Below are 17,695 nucleotides of genomic sequence, written 5' to 3' on the forward strand. Positions count from 1 at the left end.
CTTCTTTATATCCAACCTAAACCTCCCCACCGCCCTCATCACAAAGAATTCCTCCCTTACACCCAATCCAACCCTCTCCTCCACCCTCACCATAAATAATTTTTCCTTCTATCCCATCCAAATCTCCCCTCTTTCAGCTCAAAGCCATTACCCTGTGTCCTGTTGCCACTCTCCCCGAGGAGGAGCCCCCCTCAGGTCCCTGGAAGCCCCCTTCAGGCACAGGAGGTGCCCGGGGGGGGCCGCAGCAGGCCCAGGGGTGGCTCGGGGGGGAACTGCCTCGCCTCAAAAAGGGCACCCCGGGGCTTTCAGGAGCTGCTGTGTTGCAGCAGAAGATCGGCATTTTGTCTGGTGAAATTCTTCCTGGTCCTGTGGCCCAGCTGGCAGGCTGCCTGCTGCAGGAGGCCATTGCCTGTCATTCCTGGTGCAAGCGCTGGGCTGCAGCCTTAAACTTGCCAGGCGAAGGGCGAGAACTTTTCTGGTCTCTGGCCAGCTTGTGGTATTTGCCCTCCCTCTTCTCAGACACCTGTTGAGTTTCCCCTTCCCATGCCCACAAACTGAGGGGGCCCCAAAACCCTATGCCCACAAACTGGGAGGACCCCAAAACCAGTATTGGTCATAGGCAGACATTGCCCATGCCAGATCTTTTTTGTTAACTCCATGGTTAATTCTTTTCCTGTTTTATCAAAAAAAATAAACGGCAAAAAGATTGCAGTTGGCCTGATCTAGCTGTTTAGCAACAGGACATACAACGTAGTTGGTTGGCAGTCAAGTATTTCAGACTCTACAGATGCCAAAAAGCAATCTAAAAAAAATGTTTTCAATATGAGGTCGTAAAGAAAACTCTCCAGATGCACGGTGTAAGGGAGTTTGGAGTACAAACTTTGATAGATACCCATTAATATTCCTGCTGAGATCTCTGAATGAAAAACAGGATTTAAAATAAAGTGATAGCCTTCCATACAAACTGATAGGATGTGATGAATGTACTCTCACAACTAGAGGCAAGATGATTTGTTTGCTTTCTCTGTGCCAAGCTCTCCAATTTAGCTTATCTTGACAATTCTGATAATAGATCAAAATTAGGTCAAGTATGCCACTTGACTTTTTTTCCCCTCAATGCTTGTGATGTTTTCTTTGCTACTTCTGTTGTAAACACTACATAGCATTATAAAACCACTCTTGCTGTAAGGAAAGTGTTCAATCATAACACCAGTAACAGAAAGAGAGAGAGGTTGGGGGGGGGAAGCAGCTTGAACAGCAGAGAATCAGAGAGAAATACCTAGTAAAAGGAAAAACATTCCGTAAAACTGCACTGAAAACAGCATACAAAAGTAGTTTCTAAAATTACCCTTAAGCTATTTTACAACAACTATATTTCCATTTTACACTGTCACATTGAAGCCTTCTGGGAATAGATATGGCTTGCGTGCTTCATGTTTTAATTCAGACACAATATTAAGTATTTCTGTTGCAGTGTACCTGAATAGTCCTGTATCGAGTGGTTTGCTTCATCACTGCAGACTGACGTCTTGGATTCTCAAATGGAGATAACGATTTTGACTAATCCCTTATCACTTTGGTTTTACTGGTTTTATTTACCTGTATTGACATTAATAATTGGCACATAACTGTCAGTTTAAAGTGAGCTTAAAAATAAGACAGGTGTACAGAAGCTTTAGCTCTTATATTATTCACTTTAATTGCTTGTTTGTTTTCTAATAGGAAGCGCAGTAGCATGAAAGGGAATTCTGCCTGGTGGACAATTATCAGGAATATCAGGACTCGTGAGAAAGATCTTGCATCCCTGAGCCACGCCGGACTGGAATCATGTTAAACAAGCCTGTGCTGGTGGAATCGCTGATCGTGTTCACCATCGTGCTGTGCGTGCACGCGGTGGTGTGGGACCGCTACTCCTGGTGCTCTGTAGCTCTTGCCATCCAGGCTTTTTATGTCCAGTTCAAATGGGACCGGCTGCTGCGGCTGGGGGGGGCCGTCTTCCAGTTCCGCGCAGCAGCGAACAGCGGCCTCCTGCCAGCTAGCATGGTCATCCCCTTGTTGGGGATAGCGATGAAGGAGAGGTGCAAGGCTGCTGGCATTGTGTACTTTGAACGTTTTGGCATAGTCGTAGCTTCCACTGGCATGTTGGTTGCTCTCTTTTTGTCTGTAATAGCGGTTGGCATCACAAAACCCGTGCCCACCAACACTTGCATACTCACTGGTGTTGCTGGCAGTATAATTATCTATACCATGAAGCACTCTTTGACTGTTTCAGAAGTGATAGAGGTCCTAGAGGTGCTGCTAATTTTTGTCTACCTCAGCATGATCTTGCTTTACTTGTTGCCTCGATGTTTTACCCCTGGAGAAGCATTGCTAGTGCTTGGAGGTATAAGTTTTGTTCTCAATCAGCTCATCAAACGCTCGCTGAATGTTGTTGAGGGCAGAGGTGAGCCCATAGACTTTTTCCTTCTGGTGGCAGTTATCGGAGTTATTCTTCTTGGGCTTTTCTTCACTGTTCTCTTCATTTTCATGGATTCGGGTACGTGGATCTCCTCCATGTTTTTCCACATGATGACAGCAGTGCTAGGCTTAGGGGTCATCATGCCTTGGCTTTACCGACTGATCCAGAGGAACCCTTTGTTCTGGCTACTCCAGTTTTTATTTCAGACACAGACAAGAGTTTACCTTCTTGTATATTGGACCTTTTTGGCTGCTTCAGCATGTGGCATAGTTTTCTACCAGAACGCTAAGAGATCATCTGAATCTAAAAAGCACCAGGCCTCAACTATAACCAGGAAATATTTCCATTTCATTGTTGTAGCTACTTATGTTCCCGGACTGATTTATGACCGCCAGCTTCTCTATGTTGCTGCAGTCCTGTGTCTGGCAGTGTTCATATTCCTAGAATATATCCGGTACTTCAGGATCAAACCGTTTGGCCAAACTCTTCGGCATTTGCTGTCTCTCTTCTTGGATGAAAGAGACAGCGGACCTCTAATCTTGACTCATATTTATCTTCTTCTTGGCATGTCCCTCCCAGTGTGGTTGTTTCCTAGATCTTGTGCTCCTAAAGGCAGCTTGTCTGGGGCAGGAGCATTGGTCCCCTACGCCGGGGTGCTAGCAGTAGGGGTAGGAGACACCATTGCCTCTGTTTTTGGCAGTACCATGGGAGAAATCAAATGGCCAGGAACAAAGAAGACCTTTGAAGGCACAATGACAGCTATTTTTGCTCAGATCATTGCTGTGGCTCTTATTCTGATCTTTGACAGCAATGTGAATCTGAACTCCAGCTATGCCTGGATTCTGGCATCTGTGAGCTTAGTTTCCCTTTTGGAAGCTTATACTACCCAAATCGATAATCTGCTGTTGCCCCTCTACCTCCAGATAATGTTTATGGCTTAGAAGCACTTCCAGGAACAGAGATTTCTCCATTTCTAGAGAAAAGTGGAAATAGAATATGCACTACAGTGAGAGATGAAAGCCAATCTAAACATTGCTTTTGGTACAGCAGATAAAATTGTTAAAAACAGATAGAAAATGGCTATTTAATAAAAGTTTTGTTTTGGTCTCTTTTTTTTTTTCCTAGTTTAAAACAGCATGAGTTGCTCTTTGCCCTCACAAGAACCCAACCATGACTGATAAATTGGATTGTTAAATAAAAATGCTATTTTTAAGTCTCTTGTGGGTGCCCAGAGGCAGAGGGAGTAGAGAAAAAAGAGGTAAGTTAATTACAGAAAAGAGATCGTGCCACCTCTGTACTGCATCACAGCCTAAACTTGTCATACTGTACTGAATGCTGTCATCTTGTATTACTGCATATGTGAAGTCACTCCTGTATAAGCACTGTTTAAAGCATGTTTTGTGAGGGTCGCCACTCTACCCAGAGCGGACATGACTGTCCTGATGTATCCAGTCACCATCAACTGAGCCCTATTAATGCACTGCAATGCATGAACACGACTTCAGATACAATAGTTGCAGAGCTAACTTCATGGGGGGGTGGGGGCGCAGTGTTGAGAATTTAAGAGACTTAATTCCAAGTAGTGCTAACAAGAGGGTTACAGTTTCAGGCCTGGATGTTTCCACAACAAGAAAAATGTTTCTCAAGATTTTAATCTCTATTAAATATTATTCCAAATAATTTAGAGTGAAGAAAAATTAAGCAAGCTCACAAGAAAAAAAACTAGTTGCGCGCTAACTGTGAACGCAGGAAGGCTGTTGAAGTCAATAAACATCTTTTACACTACTGCAGTTTTCCACTTTGCACGTTTTTTCAGCTTAAGTTACCATGAGGTAGTTTATCCAGAGAGCTGTTTAATCAAATCATTTATGAAAAATGCTTCTGTTGACAGATTGAGTAGAACTGTTTACTTCAGTCCGTTTAATTAAACCTATAACTACCATGGGGAGGATCTAGTTTCTATATATTAAACACTTCTGTATTGACTGTCTTTTCCTGCCCGTTTGCCAAGCATCCATTAGAACAGGACATATTAACTAATCTCCTCCTCCCTGCCTCTTCCATTCCCCTGAGAAATGCCCAAGCAGAAGATTGGCTTTCCAGGATCCTTCTTTGAGGGATGAAGTTACATTCTGACACTCCTTTTGTTCGCATAAAAGAACGACAATACGGTTTTGGGAAGAGCTTAGTGCCACTCCAAGATCCCTTACACAATCCTTTCCTGCAGTCCTAGCTGTGAGACTGTCTTAAGAGTGCAAATAAGGCAGGGTGGAGTAAAACTCACGCTTTGGGCTTGCAGAACAGGCCCCAGGGTCCAACAGTGCCTGTTCTGGGACAAGCCAGGACCAGCCGAGAGGCAGCGTTGCCCAATTTACTGCTGCCCGGGCAGGGCTCCTGAGACCTTGACAGCGCTTTTCCTGAGCACAACAGAGTTATTCAGCTTGTTTTGGTTAATAATGCAACAAATGATCAGATAGTGTTTGCAGGAAACAATCCAGTAAACACGCTGGACTGCTTACTTCACATTTACCAGTAAATCCTGTAAATTCAGTCCAGCTTCTTGCTTCCATTTATGCACTTGAAGTAGATGTTTTTGCAAATTGCAGGTAGTGGTGCGTATAACCAGGGGACAAACTATCATTCCTCAGCAGAAAGGTGCTATTCTAAATTATTAACTCTTGTAATGGAAAGATACAGAAAAGCGTTTAGCTGTTTCCACTGCTAAGATCCTCAATCTTCACCACTAAGAGATCAAGAGTCACTTTCCCTCCATCCCACTCACAGCTTTCAAACTATAGAAAAGGGACGAGGAGAGCAGCTGAAACTTGCTACCAGCAGGACGGAACTCAGCATTGCTGCTGTTACCCAGCCTCCAAGTTCCCACCACCTGAGCTGTGACAAACTGTGTGCTGTATTGAGCCTTTTCTGCACCACCCAGCAATGCCCAGAGGGATGAAAAGTCTTACCATAAACTTAATTAGATGATTTAAAAAAAAATGGGATGATCAAACCGATACCAGAGATAGGCAATATCCTTTTGAAAGGGACGAGTCAGTAGGAACCAGAGTCTTGCTCCCTAAGCCAATCTACTTTGACAGAAAATAGATTACAAAAATAGGTTTTAAGTCCATTCTGCCTTTATCTAGATTTAACTGGGCACACCAGCAAGGTTAAGTTTGTTTTCCTTGCAAGTTTTTAGAAGTGATCTGAAGTTCTAATTATTCTAATTTCATGGTTATTGTGCTTTTGTACCAACCCCTTGTAGTCATTGATTCCTATAAAACACTCTTCAAAATATTAGATGTCATTTTAGCTGACCAGTGACACCACCAGTAAAAAGCTGATTAACAATTTGAAATGGAGTTGAGCTTTAGAGCAACTACAGGCATACCTACATGGTCCTCTGTAAGAAAATAGAAGTTTACTCTGCCAAGTCTCCAAGCAGACTGAAGGTTTACTACGATGTAATTAGTCCACTAATGAGACCAGGCTCGTATCTCAAGTTTGCCAGTACACCAGTGCCAGTGGAATTACTCCTCCATGGCTTCTGTTCAGCTTAGGATACAGGCAGGAGCTTGCCTCTGATGTAACTCACATTACTTAACATCCGTAAGGTTTCACCTTGGTGTAAAGTTGGTTTGGTTTTGTTGGGGTTCTGGGGCTAGTAGTTGCTCTTGTTGCACAGAGATCAAACTCACAATCACACAGCTTTGCCCTGGCCACATGTGTTGGGAGAAGCTCACGTGCTGACTTCCTCAAAGATGATGTGAGGGAGATGAGAAGGAAGATTTCCAACCTTTTATTTAAATGTTAGAAGCCTGGGTTTTTTTGTTTTCCTAATTTTAACATGAATCTTTAAGAACTGTAATATTTTAAATCAGCAAACCTATAGTTCAAGTGCTCAGCTGCAATTTGCCAGAAATACCTAGAAGAATAATTATAAAAGTAGACATTCTGCTTCATTTTGCCCACAATAGTATTACCTTTAATTATTATTCAAACAATGGACAGAGATCTAAGGCTAAAAGTCAGAGATCTTCACATGACAGGTGCACTTGCATTGCTGTGATTAACAGAGCCAAGCATTAAATCTCTTTGCTTAAATAGAAGAAACTACTAAAGATCTGCAACAAGAAATACTTATCTGTCCCTATAGTCAAGGTGGAATGGTCTTTAATGGTCCATTCTCAAGACTGAAGAAGTTTCCTTACCAAATGGGCTGGGCGACTATTCTCGGCACTAGCAGTGTTCATGTATTAGAAGCTTCTGACTAATGCAGGTGTATTCAGCTGCATGAAGGTTCCTCACTCTGAGGACAGGATAAATTAATCTTGAGAGATGATGTAGTGACAGTTACATGTAAAGATGAGCAAACAATCAAAGGAATAACGATCAGCTACTTGACTCCAGAAGCCAGTCACTAGCTTCAAGTGTAGAGCAGTGGAAAAGGCAGTTCAGGAGTTGGCTGGAGCCTAGGAGGTAAGGAAGAAGGTAAGGAAGAGTTAAAAAAAAACAAACAACTTCAGAGACTATTCCAGTTCTACGGTAAATCAACTGAGGTACTACTGATGGAAACTGTGTCTAAGGTATAGTTCATCCAGCAGTCCCCAGGACAAAACCTGATAGAGCAAGAATAGAAAAGTCAACATTTTAGAACCCTTCGGTTTGAACACTACGGTTACCTGTACTCATTAGTTCCATCTTTCAGGCACTCAGCTGTTTTATTTTAAATTTAGTATAAATTACTTTTAACTGAGAGGCATCCCTGAAGCATATAAGTAATTGCATGTTTTTGTGAGGTGGAAGTGCACTGAAAATTGTAAGCATGGAATTTTCTGTAGCTCCAATATGCTCATTGCATACGACCTAGAAGAGTCATTAAATGCACTAAGACATGACAACTTGAAAGCTTCCATTAAACAACATCCTTCTAAGAATCATGCTTCTCATTCTGTCTTAATTTTTTCCCCTCTTCCCAAGAGACCACTGCCTGCTGTGCTGCACTCCAAGAATTGCAGATGAGGTTTTTATTGCTGGCTGAAAACGAGCAGATCCAGCTGTACAGAGCTAGGGAATCCTGGTCAGTGGGTAGACAGCGCTTGTCTCCCAGGAACAGGCTCTGAGCTGTTGGGAACTGCTCCTGAGCTAGAAAATTTTAGGACAAACCTGCAACAGTGCCAGCAAAGAGAAGTTCTTCAGAGCATATATATGCAGAGGTAATATTGGGAAGCTACATTTATTTCAACAAAACTGTGGTTAGCCCAGCTCTGTGCAATGCAGAGAACAACTTCTTGCGCATGTTGACAGGATTGTGCTGCCAACATGCAAGGAGACCAATAAAAGTTTTAGACCAATAAAAGTTTTATCTTGGTTATTGCACAGAAAAGGCTCTGTTTCAGGACAGCAACCCTACCAGTTATCCTTGCTCCAGCTGGTGTCCTTGGCTTCCATTATGTGGAAGGTGAACACATGGCGAGAGAACTCCGAGCTGTTGAGTTCACTCTTATGGACAACTTCCCCGTGGATGAGAATGAGTCCACCTGTTGGAAAGACATACCTGTACTGCTTTTTTCAAATTGTGAGTGCTAGCTTTAGAATATAAGGAAAGCACAAGTGTCACAATGGTTATCTCCCTTGTTTTTCCTTGAACAGTAATGCACTCCTGTTTTGGGGCGTGTTTTTACCTTTACTTATAGGCACAGGTATGAACTGGCTGTTGTCATAGGTCGGCTCTGACCCTACAAATTCCACACATGTCGAGGCACCTGCAGCTGCACGCACCATTCTCCGTGTAATCCCATCTGCAAATCCACAAAAAGAAGTGAACACCCATAAAAATTAAAAAACTAACCAGACTTTGCACAGTTGTGGAAGAATATAGTATTTTCTCTTAGCAAAGACAAATTTTCTTACCGTGCATTCAATTCTTTCCTTAGAAATTTGGGGATTTTTCTTCAAAGATTTGGGATTTTCCAGATGAGGCAGAAACTGATGAATAGCTCCTTTTTGTTTGCCTCCCTGACTCTTTCTGTGCATTGCAACATAGCCATTTAGGAACACAAATCATCAGGCACTTATGCACAACCAAACTTTCGTCCATTTTTCCTTTCTAGAAGAGTATAAATTGCTATCAGAGTGCAGCCAACTCCAGAATTTATGAGGGTTGAGTACTTTAAATTAAGAGTACTATGATTACCCTGAGTAAACACTTAAGTTGGAAGCCAAATAGTGCCCTAGAGGCAGCGAAAGGCAGAAGACTGCACCCATAACCCTGCAATGGTTAGAGACACAGCAGCCACCACCCATCACTATGACATGAGCCTGTGCTGATCTGGTCTCACCCCTGTTCCAGGCTGCCTGGGCACTGTCCAAGAGATCCTTGCATAGACTTGGAGGCTCCCCTTGTTTATAAAAATTCAGATCAATGTTTGGAAGTTGTACTGTGGGGAAGAGGATTTTTGTTCCCCTTACAGATCACTGTCAGGAGTAAAGAGGTTATTGGCCAGTGCAAAAAAAGAGCATCTTCGTGAAGAGAACGCAACGTGGAAAAGAAACAGTTTTGTAAGTGAATAAAAAAAATAAAGTGGTTTCTTAGTGTATTCCCACTGGAAAGCAAAAGGAGAACCACTCTTTGCAGTCCAGATCAGGCTTGCTGAACAGTTAAGCTACAAAGCTGTGGAAGGAGCACCAGCATTTGGCAATGACCAGTTTCACTATAAGAAGACAAGACTTTTTAGTTTAAGATCTTCACTACATTAAAATCTTAAATCTCAGAGGCCTTGCAAAAAAGTCTGAATCTTGCAAGGGAAAGCTTCTGAAATAGTACTGAAATCAAAAGACAAGATGCAAGGGCAGTTTTAATGGGCCTCACCCTAACAGGTTCTGGAATAAAGAACAATTCAGGAGGGCTATCTTTCCTTGCCCCAGTAACCTACATCCTTTGCTTCTAGGCTAGATTTCAATTTAGAACTAAAACAGTATCAGCTATGTATGGTACCTATTTTCAACAATAAAATATTGTATATTAAACTCCTTTGATGGAGAAGTAGCTAAGAGCAAAGTGAGGCAGTCAGTAGACCTGCTGAAAAACTGAGTGTAGATTTGACAGCAGCTCAGAGAAAGATCCCTGTGCAGTAGATAATCATCTTTTCGACAAACAAAGACAGTAGCATGCTTCTGCAAGCATGCTGCAAGGAGAACATGTAACGCCATGGACCTTACTCCTCACCCTTAAGCAAGGGAGAGCATGAGTGGGTTCTTCAGCGCACACCGAATACCGCGACCCTTACTGGTGTGGGAGCCGGGAATGAACCACAGGCAGCCGTTCTCCTGCGTGGCGTCCTCCAGCGCAATCCAGAAGCCCATCACCCTGCCCAGAGGCTCCGTGTGCAGAAACGTGGCATCCTGGTGCGGCGTCACTGTGGCAAGAGGTGCTGGTTGGGGGCTTGGAAAGCCCCTGGAGCCCAGCACCGTGAGGAAGAGGCACTTGGTGCTCTTTGATTGACCTACCCTGCCCTCCCACCCATCACACATGTTAATTTAAACACTAAAGCATCACCTTTCAGCCTGCTGCAAAGGTCAAGCTAGCCCTTTGTTCACGTTGCATACGATGTAGAAACATTCTGGAAAATGTAGATGCATTTTCCTATAGTTTTAACAACATTCAGAACACAAAATTCATAAGCTCAAGGCTGAGCCTTGTTCCTGGTAATAATCCTTTCCTGAAGGAGTATTATCTGCAGTGTAACAGAGACACGAGATGAACCTCACCTTCCCCACCAATGCCGGGTTGCTGCAAGGAAAAGGAAGATGCATGAAGAGAGGAGTTTCACAACTTCCCACCGAGCAGTGTCTTACTCCTGGGGTGACACGGAGACCCAAGCTGCCGTACCTTGAAGATGTACATGCTTTGCACAACTACTGGTCTCTCAAGGCCTAGTTTTCTTCCCAGTTCCTGTAAAAAAAAAATCCAAGATTTATATTCGCTTTTTCCACAAACTACAAAGCATTATTATTTGGAGACATTTAAATTCCCTTTTATGGAACAGAATATTAAAATGAACTATTCCTTAAAATTAACTATTCCAGATTTTTTTTTTTTTTCCAGACAGCTCTAGGGACAGCATCAGCTTACCTGAACCTTGGGGGAATGAGTGATTTGCTTGAAGATAGGATCGTGGGCATGCAAGGCTAAAGGGGAAAGACAAGGCTCAGGCTGAAGATTTCACAAACAGAAGGGAACCTGAAGGCTGTCAGTGATGAGCCAAGCAATGTAAGCTGCAGCCAGAAACTTTCACATCCGCCAGGAGTGGCCACATGTGGATTAGCACCATGCCTAAGGTGACACAGCCCTTCTGGGTTAGTACCATCTTCTTTAGAGACCAAAATACAGTGGCAGCAAACCACAGCTATATAAAAAAAGCTATATAACTATGTTAAAAAATATAACATTATGTGATTAAGTATTATATTATGCAAAAGGTATGAAAACAAAGTAAAGACACTGAGTTGCAGCTCCCTCCCTGCAGGGCTCCTGTTTGCAGCCAAGAACCATCCCAGCAGGGGCTGCCACTGGGCAAGGCTCGACCGAAGGCTCAAGGCTCAGTCATTACAGGAAATAAATCAAAGAGGAGCCTCTGCATTGCTGAGTCAGCAGGCGGCTGTAGTGGTTTTCGTTTCCCAGAGGAAAAGCTGGAGTGTAAGAGCACAGCGGAGCGGCAGAGGTTGGTTTTTGTGGGGGGTGTGTTGTTTTCCTGAGAAAACCAGAGAGCCAAGAACTCGCAGTACTGATTTTTCCAAGTTTGCTGAAGTTAAATCTGAACAAAGTTCAGGCGGTGGGGGATGCACTGAATCACGCTCTTATTTTCCACATGTTGTTTGAAAAGAAAAGGGATCAAAATGCAAGTCGGGTAGCTGGGAGAGAGGAAATGGGTCACCAACTGAAACCAGCAAGAGTAAAAAAAAGATGCTGGCAATGGCAAAGGGGAGAAGACAACTTCAGTGTGGGCAACATGCCGTGCAGGACGCAGGAGACATGTCCTAATGTAACCAGCCTCAGGTGGAGAAGTTGCTCAAGCCATCTCTGATGCAAGAGGGGCTGAAGTCCAAACTTTTGCACGTCGGTGATTCTGTGCTACGCGTGACCCTCCTGGAAGTGTTGTTTTTTCTTTGAAAAGGTAACTGAAAACTGTGAAATCCTTTGACATAAGAGAATAAGTGGCAAGGTGGAGAGAACCACAGAGGTAGTGATGGAGCGATGTAGGAAAAGTGGACTGCCGTGCCAAAATTTAATGCAGAAATCCACAGCCAAAGAGGCTGGGGCTGCAAAGAGAGGAGCTTTGAGGCCACAATGGCAAAATGGGGTGAGGTTTGCAGTATTTGGGGAAGCAGTCCCCTGGAAGCACAGTGAGGAGCAGCAGAGCAGGGAGGGAGTCACTTCAGCACCCAGGAAGGTTTAAACTCCGGTGACTGAGTTATTTCTGGTGAGAGGGTCTGGAGAAGTCCTCGTGTCTGAGAACTGCCTCCCTTTTGCCCACCCCTCTCAAAACACCCTCATTTAAACGTACCGTGGCCAATCTTGCTGACAGATCTCTCCTTTGGAATCAGAAAGTTGCCTACGAGACAAAAGCAGAATTTAACATGGTTTGCACAGCAGGAATCGTCCACAGAGCTGGAACTCACCCCTGCCTCCTCCCATCCCCTCGCTGGGGCTAATTTGAGTCAGAGCTTACCTCTCTCATCCAGAACGCCTTTCTCAAAGAAGAATCTAATCTTGTCTCCACTGGTTAGGAAATAATCCGAGCTGCCCTGCCAGGGATAACAGCCCAGTAAAGACAGCAGCCTTGTAAATACATACAGGAACCTTCAATCAAAGAGGTAACACTCACCTGCATCTTTTTCCCCACCAAGCCGCAGCATGAACAAAGCACAGTCAACAGAAATCATATGTAGGTTTTCCACAAAGCTAAATCTCTTGGCACTGATTAGGACTTCACCAGAACCTCACACCCATGGGCTACAACCAAACATTTGCAGAGAACTGGAGCACAGATGCCTGCTGCAGCAGCACGTGCCATTAGAAGAAAGTTTCGCTCCCCCAGGGTGGGTGCCAAATAGCAGTTTGCCTTCCCCCCTTCCCTCCCAGGGCTGTAACGGGGCCAGCCCTGCCCCGCGGGGTACCTGTGCCTGGAGCTGCTCCCCTTCCTTGGTGGAGAACTCCGTCCGGCAGTGCAGCGGCACTTCCATCTCGGCTATGATCCCCTGAATCTGCTTCCTCATGCTGTCGCACTCCTCCGGGGTGAAAAAATGCTCCAGGACGAGGAAGCCATCCTGGCAGAACTAGAAGGAGGAGACAGGAGACTGGGTGGCTGCCCTCCTCCAAGGTGCTCGAGGAAGGCAGCGCAGAGCAGCAGAGGGCAGCTCCGGCCCTCGCTGTGCCTCGTAGTGAGAAAAGCACCCCAGGCTCAGCTCCACAGCTGGATGACATGTAGTAGGCACGAGAGACACCCTGACTGCCGTACCATATTTGATTTAAGGTACGATTAAGTCACTTTTAGTGTCTCTAGTCTAACACAAACTCATTTTTCTGTTGCTCCTGGCATGTTCACTCGTTATGGTTTCATCCACGTAGGACAAAACCTAAGTGGTGGGTTGGTTTTGTTTGTTTTTAAAGTTCAAGAGGAGTTTCTATTGCAAGAAAAAAAAGATAACTAGTTAACAGGTTCAGATTCCATAGAGTTAAAGAGAACAAATTTCAGCTCCTCAGCCCCAAAAGCAGAGAAGACATCACTGCTAGAGTCTCTGTGGCTTAAGGATATCTTATCTAAGATACGTGACCAGCAGCTATTGAGTTACAAATCCTGCTAAGATGAACGGAGCGTCTCATACCCGGAATCCAAGTGAGAATGAGATTCCTCCACAGAGAAAAAAAACCTTCCCTGGTTTAAGGGAAAAATCCCTGTGTGATTTCTCACGGTTGGCTGCACAACCCCTTTCAAAGGGAGGCGAACCCTGCTGGCACTGCTGTTTCCTCATATAGGACACCCTGGAGATTATCCTCTGATGGGCAGATTTCAGCCTCGCGGGCGACAGCTGAGCAGCAGACAGAAGGGCACAGCACAAGAGAGATTCCTCAGGGAGCTCTGCAGGACAAGTGGCTTTCCAGGAGAGTTTGTGGCCACAACAGGGTCCTCACACACTCACATGAACGCAGTACAAGAAGCTGAGCAGAATACAAAGTGTTTGTAGAAGCAAATCTCCGCTAGACCCAGCCAACGCTAGCGAGCAGCAACCGTGCCTTACAAGCAGCGTCACTGCCTGCGCTGCGGACACGCTCCTTCCCCGGGCACGCTTCCCACCTGCTCCTTACCTTCTGGATCTGATGCTGGGTTACAGACGCCATCGGGGCAGAAGCTGCCAGGATCCCACCAGCAAGAGCACAGTGCCGGCCAGGCTCCGCACGGCGGCCTCCCTTCACGTGACCCTTTGGCAGCCTGCGATAAACGCAAGCGCTGGGACAAACCTCCCGGGGGCTGCTCCCCCCTCTCCGGCCACTTGTTCCTGGAGGGGACATTTGGGGCTGGAGTTTTGCTTCAGCTCCTGGTGCTGCTCCACGTGCACAAAACGTGTTCTGCTCAATTTAAATTGTGTGATCACAAACCTGGTCGCTGCTTAACTCCAGGGAGAAATGACTTAACCCAGATTAAAAATGGAAAGAGTTAAACTCAAACACAGTAGTAAAATAAGATTCAAAGTAGGATGAAAAGATCTCAAAGGCTTCTGCAAAGAACAACAAAAAAAAATCCAGAAGTGGCAGTCCAAGCTCCTGCAGAGCTCCCTTCACTCATCTGAAAGGGAACCCTGTGGCCCAGGAGGTGACAAACATGAGACAGAAAGGTGTCAAAGCTGGAGAGCTTTCAGCAGGGATCCAGCAAAATTCAGAGAACGTATCAGCTGTTCTCATTCACGGCTGCTCTTTGGGGATCGCCACTTTCAGTGCCTTTATTTGTTCCAAGTGTGCATGTAAATAGGTGAACCAAAGGCATACAGCACCTACCAAAGGGAGAAAACGCAATGAAGAGAAAATGCAGTAACTGGGGCTGAAGAGGCAGACGAGAGCGAGTACCAGCAGGCAGCCCAGCGGTGGCGCTCGCTGCCAGCACATCCCTGGAGCCCCTGGGGAAGTTTTGTTTTGTTTTTTCTTTTTCCTCCGGAGAAAAACGCTTGGCTCCCTCGGGAAGCGCTGAGAACATCCTTGCGGTAGCACTCGGGGAAGGGAAGGCAAAGAAATAACATCACAGGGACACTTTTATGCATCAGTCGTCTAGCAGAAGAAATATATAGGGAGTAAAAATTACTCCTGAGTAGGTGATTAGTTCCAAACGCACGTGCTAGCAAGTTAAAATCCATCTTTTTTTTTTTCCAAACAGCATCTAATTAAGTCCTCTATTCTGTAAGGGAATCAACTCTGGATAAAACAAATCCCTCTACATTTTGTTTAGTTCTTTTTCTTGTTTTTCTTTTCTTTTTTTTTTTTTTTTTTTACAGAAAGCAAATTAAGTGTTTTCACTAGAGAACATCTCATTTTGAGCATTAACAAGCTTTTCTCCGCACTCAACAGGACACGAGTTTGGTACTTAGAGCTACATTTCACAGGAGAATTTGATTACTGGGCTATAAAGGTGGAGGGGAAACAACCTCCAGCGTGGCAAAATTCAAAGAATAATCAGGTAGTTCCTCCCTCTTAGGAGAGTTTCTCCAGACAGCAAAGCTGAACTGTTTAAGAAAGCTGGGTAACCAGCAAGGGGAAAAAAATAAAATAAAAACACCCCGCTGTAGCTATTGCCTGTAAGGCAATCTTACGAGGACCTACCCCTCCACTCATGAGTAGCCCTGCTTGGGAGGTAGCAATCCTGATAAATATTAAAAAAAACAAAACAAACCACGCTCCCATACTGTTCCTCAGTCCCTCCGTGTTACGTGGGTCGTTCACAACGTCACTCGTCATTCCCAGTAATACATTTCAGCAATTTAGCACGTCATCTCCTCCACTCCCCGCATTACGCACACTCAATGACTTCAGAAGTCGTCGGAGGTCATACGCGCAGCGGGAAACCACAACTTTCCTGGTTTGTTTATGGAAAGTGTTGTAAACAAGCACCACGAGCAGCAGATCACAGCCCAGCCAGTGCACAAACAAGAGACGACCATCCGAGTTACAGGAACCTCTCAGGAGTCCTCCAGCCCTTTGCCGTTCCAGACGTGCCCCTATTTTGAGGCTCAGGAAGACATTTTCAGCAAGAGGAAAACCACCACCCCTACGTAATGCCTAAAAGGAGGCAAAGAGGAGGACGTAATCTTTGTAAATATCTCCTCTTCCAGTAAGTTTAAATAAGGAAGGTAGAAAGCACTCGGACAAAACTGGGAAGTGACCCCGCTTTCCTTCCCTTCCTCCCCCTCCAAGAGCTCCGTGCAGGCTGTTAACACTTTCTCCTGCCAGCTCTGCAAGAAAACTGCATTTCTGGCAAAAAAACTGCATTTCTGGCAAAAAAACTGCATTTCTGGCAAAAAAACTGCATTTCTGGCAAACTCCTGGGAGTCTGCCAGAGCCCAGCCCCTGCCTGCGAGACAGGTACAGGAGCGAGCAGCATCTGGGACGTGAACAACCCTGCAGCAGGCAAAGCATGAGTGTTTCAAATGCCATCCTGCCCGGTGCAGTTACCCCAATTTCCTCCTCGATATGAGTTCCTACTGATACCACCTGGAGCCGAGCTAGGTCACCGGGTCCCCACAGCTTGGCGCTCTCACCAAGGTTGCTGCTGCTGGAGCTGCCGGGACTGGTAGGTAGGCAGCAGTTTCAGCTGGATCTCTTCTCTCTCCTGAAGTCTTCAGTATGATCAACGATAGAGTGTTTCACGAGAAACAAGGAGCGCAGGAACAAAGATAGTGTTTAAATTGCATTAAGTAGTCTATTAGTATATATTTAAGATGGCATCAATACTGGACTACTACTGTTTTCCCTCTGTTCACAGTCCCCACTTCTCTCAAGCTACCAGAAGCCTCAGGAACACAGGAATTTTCCATCAAGAGAATTCTCAGTCATCCACAGGTACAAGCAGGATAGTTTCTTTCTTCAAAAATCAGTAGGTCAAAAGCTTACAGTGTGGCAGGGCTAGAGAAGTGTACCTGAACAAAGCTGAGAGCGCTCCAACTACCTCTGCACTGCATCCCCACTCTATAGTGAGCTACAGAGAAAGTTTGGAATTATGTAGATTAAAAATCCTTTTTCTAGCAAAGACATCAGTTATTTACCTTTGTGCTCTTTCCCCATCCCTTTATTAAGAGGATCCCAGGAATCCAGCAAGCATCAGTTCTCTGATGGCACCTCCCATTCATTCCTTTTGCTCAGCTATTCAGAGAGCTGGCAGACGCTTGCCAAAAGCAGCTTCATTCCAAGAGAGCCTTAGATGACAAGAGGCATTTTGTCCTCTCCTTTCTTAGTTCCGTCCTAGCGACATTTCTTTAAAACTCCATGCCAGTAAGTGGCATTACAGACTAGCACCCTTCACAGCCTGCTGAAGTGGGTCTAATGGCACTGTGGTCAAGCAGCCGCGGACAAAGGAAGCAGGGGAAGACAAAAGACAAGAAGCACCTTCCTATGCAATAAACAAGCTGCACAGAAACTAGAGCTGTCTTTGAAAGTTACAGGCTGATTCTCTGTAACACATCGTGAGGATGCTCAATTAGGAGAGGTTACCTGTCAGCATTTTCCAGGTGAAAGGAAGAAAAAGCAGTGCGTGGGGTAGGCAGACAGCTAGGAAACACAAACTGTTTGTTACCAGTAGCTGGCTGAAGGCACCATTTCTATGGCAACTGCAAGTTTTCTCCATCGACTTCAGTGCCTACCTTTCTCCTGGGGAAGGAGAGCACAAGCTGCATTCTGAAAAACCAAGTTTCTACAGGTCCAAGCAGACAACCCTCCAACAATCTGTATTTGGCAATGTAAGTTGTTTCAGCCATTTCTTAAAGTGATGGTGAAATGTGTAAGGCAGTCCAGGCTTGCCACTGAACAGAATCTTTCACCGCACATCTACTTTCTTATTCATAAAGAAGTGCCGTAATCCACAGGAGCTCAAGCGATGAGCAAAAATACAATAATTCTACACAGTAGCTAGAATTATTAACATCCATCTTCTGAAGAGAGATTGTCAGAGGCTATGTGCCTCTGCGTACAGGAAA

At 44.9% G+C, this 17,695-nt stretch overlaps 2 protein-coding genes across 3 annotated transcripts in view; one reads left to right on the plus strand and one right to left on the minus strand.

Moving 5' to 3' along the window:
* Positions 1-4,243, plus strand: part of DOLK (dolichol kinase) — a 4,657-nt gene extending 414 nt beyond the window's left edge. Inside the window, exon 2 of the mRNA XM_048053100.2 lies at positions 1,723-4,243. Coding sequence (XP_047909057.1) covers positions 1,828-3,399 — 1,572 coding nt within the window. The 5' untranslated portion in view covers positions 1,723-1,827 and the 3' untranslated portion in view covers positions 3,400-4,243. The remainder of the gene's footprint in view (positions 1-1,722) is intronic.
* A 1,998-nt stretch (positions 4,244-6,241) lies between these two features.
* PHYHD1 (phytanoyl-CoA dioxygenase domain containing 1) lies at positions 6,242-17,590 on the minus strand. 2 transcript variants are annotated; one of them, XM_013198702.3, is made up of 11 exons: positions 16,769-17,590; positions 12,638-12,796; positions 12,190-12,265; positions 12,025-12,072; positions 10,593-10,648; positions 10,350-10,412; positions 10,229-10,250; positions 9,748-9,876; positions 8,143-8,259; positions 7,872-7,998; positions 6,242-6,930 (listed from the first exon to the last, which is right to left on the minus strand). In XM_013198702.3, the coding sequence occupies exons 1-11, from the start codon at positions 16,850-16,852 to the stop codon at positions 6,885-6,887; spliced, it is 927 nt and encodes a 308-aa protein (XP_013054156.3). In that variant the 5' UTR covers positions 16,853-17,590; the 3' UTR covers positions 6,242-6,884. The 2 variants fall into 2 exon arrangements, with proteins under 2 accessions (XP_013054156.3, XP_013054155.3); XM_013198701.3 differs by lacking the exon at positions 16,769-17,590 and adding an exon at positions 13,827-14,939.
* Between the last annotated feature and the right edge of the window lie 105 nt (positions 17,591-17,695).

Source organism: Anser cygnoides, chromosome 20, assembly GCF_040182565.1.
Source record: "Anser cygnoides isolate HZ-2024a breed goose chromosome 20, Taihu_goose_T2T_genome, whole genome shotgun sequence".
Lineage (NCBI taxonomy): Eukaryota > Metazoa > Chordata > Aves > Anseriformes > Anatidae > Anser > Anser cygnoides.